The sequence below is a fragment of the Orycteropus afer genome, unplaced genomic scaffold, assembly GCF_000298275.1.
Source record: "Orycteropus afer afer isolate SDZICR_OR568_19922 unplaced genomic scaffold, OryAfe1.0 scaffold00762, whole genome shotgun sequence".
NCBI lineage: Eukaryota > Metazoa > Chordata > Mammalia > Tubulidentata > Orycteropodidae > Orycteropus > Orycteropus afer.
In genome coordinates, this window is record NW_006922349.1 from 173,070 (window position 1) to 175,059 (window position 1,990).

At 37.6% G+C, this 1,990-nt stretch overlaps 1 protein-coding gene across 1 annotated transcript; it reads left to right on the forward strand.

Annotated features, from left to right (window-relative positions):
- The first annotated feature begins 554 nt into the window (after positions 1-554).
- Positions 555-1,565, forward strand: LOC103211585 (olfactory receptor 2M3-like). Its single transcript, XM_007957565.2, has one exon. It carries the CDS (start codon positions 624-626, stop codon positions 1,563-1,565), a length of 942 nt encoding a protein of 313 aa, XP_007955756.1. The 5' UTR covers positions 555-623.
- The last annotated feature ends 425 nt before the right edge of the window (positions 1,566-1,990 follow it).

The window sequence follows — 1,990 nt, forward strand, 5'->3', positions numbered from 1 at the left end:
CAATAAAATGTTCTCATTGCTACTAGTCAAAGCTTATCTAAACACTTTGATAAGCAAAATTTGTTTTGATATTATATTGATATGCTGAGTTCCTGAAAGGAGAAAATGGTCTCATGCTTAACTATTAGCTGAAAGATTGGTGGTTGGAACCCAACCACTGAAACCCTGGAAGACGGGCCTGGTAATCAAACTCAGAGGCTTGAAAATCCTATGGAGCAGTTCTACTCTGCATACATAGGGTCCAACATAATGAAAAATGTCATTGGCTTCCCAGCAATTCATGAATCCTTGTCTCTTACAGTGATTATTAAAGAACGAGCCAAAATATGTATTTGCATTGAATTGATACTCAAATTACATTTTATACACCTTGTGAAACTCCTATGTTCTTAGTATGAACCTATTAAGTTTGTTAGCTGCTTTGTATTTAAAAATAACATCAAATTTACAAATAAATCTTATTATCCCTGGTTTACAAATGTGAAAATCATTGCCAGAAGAAAAAAAATTCCATACTTATACAATGTACTAAGTCTTGTGGTCTAAGAGTAAAGCCCTTTATATTTCCGTTATACAATCATGGCCCTTTCTCACATGTTGTATTCTCCACAGTGAACTTATTTATGATGGCATGGAAGAATCAGACCTTCAAGTCTGACTTTATCCTTCTGGGAATCTTTGATCACAGCCCTACCCACACCACTCTCTTCTCTCTAGTCCTGGGCATCTTCGCAGTTGCCTTTGTGGGAAATACTACCATGGTTCTCATTATCTATCTGGACTCCAAGCTCCACACCCCCATGTACTTTCTCCTCAGTCAACTTTCTGTCATGGACCTCATGCTTATCTGCACCACAGTACCCAAGATGGCCCTCAACTACTTATCTGGCAGGAAATCCATTTCCATGGCAGGTTGTGGAACCCAAATATTTTTTTATGTGTCCCTTCTTGGAGCTGAATGTTTCCTTTTGGCTATCATGGCTTATGACCGCTATGTTGCCATTTGTCACCCATTAAGATACCCAATTCTCATGAGCCAGAAAATTTATTGTCTTACGACTGCCTCTTCCTGGATTCTTGGCTCTTTTGATGGTATAATTGAAGTTTCAGTGGCATTTTCTTTCTCATATTGTGGTCCTCGGGAAATACCCCACTTCTTCTGTGATGTCCCTGCTCTGCTGACACTCTCATGCACTGACACGTCAATATTTGAAAGGATGATATTCATTTGTTGTGTAATCATGCTTCTTTTTCCTGTAGCAGTCATTGTTGCTTCCTATACTCGTGTCCTTCTGACTGTCATTAGCATGGGATCTGGGGAAGGTCGTCGGAAGGCTTTCACTACCTGTTCCTCCCATATCATGGTAGTTGGAATGTACTATGGAGCAGCCATGTTCATATATATGCGGCCCACTTCTGATCGTTCGCCAACTCAGGACAAGATTGTGTCAGCATTCTACACCATTCTCACACCCATGCTGAACCCTGTCATCTACAGTCTCCGCAACAAAGAAGTAGCCAGAGCATTCATGAAGTTATTGGGGAAGGGAAACTCTGGAGAGTAAGGTGTCTAATTATCTTCATGATCTGCTTCTCTAGAAATTATTTGACTTATGCCTAAATTTATGTGTTCAACTATTATAATTATCATCCAATATTTACTCCTCTTTGTACTAAAAGATTAATAGACAATCCAAGATTTAAAAGCTAAAAACTGTTTGCACACTTTGAACTTATCCCTTTGTTATAATAATAATAAATAAATAAATAAAAATAGATGTTATTATATGATTACAATAAAAATGAACTGCATGAGATGTAGGAGAGAGTGGTATTTAGATAAGGATATATTGAGGTATATTGGTATTTTGAGTATGTGTATGCTGTGCACTGTCTTTTTCTTCAGTGCTATAGGATTGACAAGCTCTCACTTATGTTCTTACTTCACAGACATCAATTAAATATGTGGAATAATGAAATGTGAATCTGA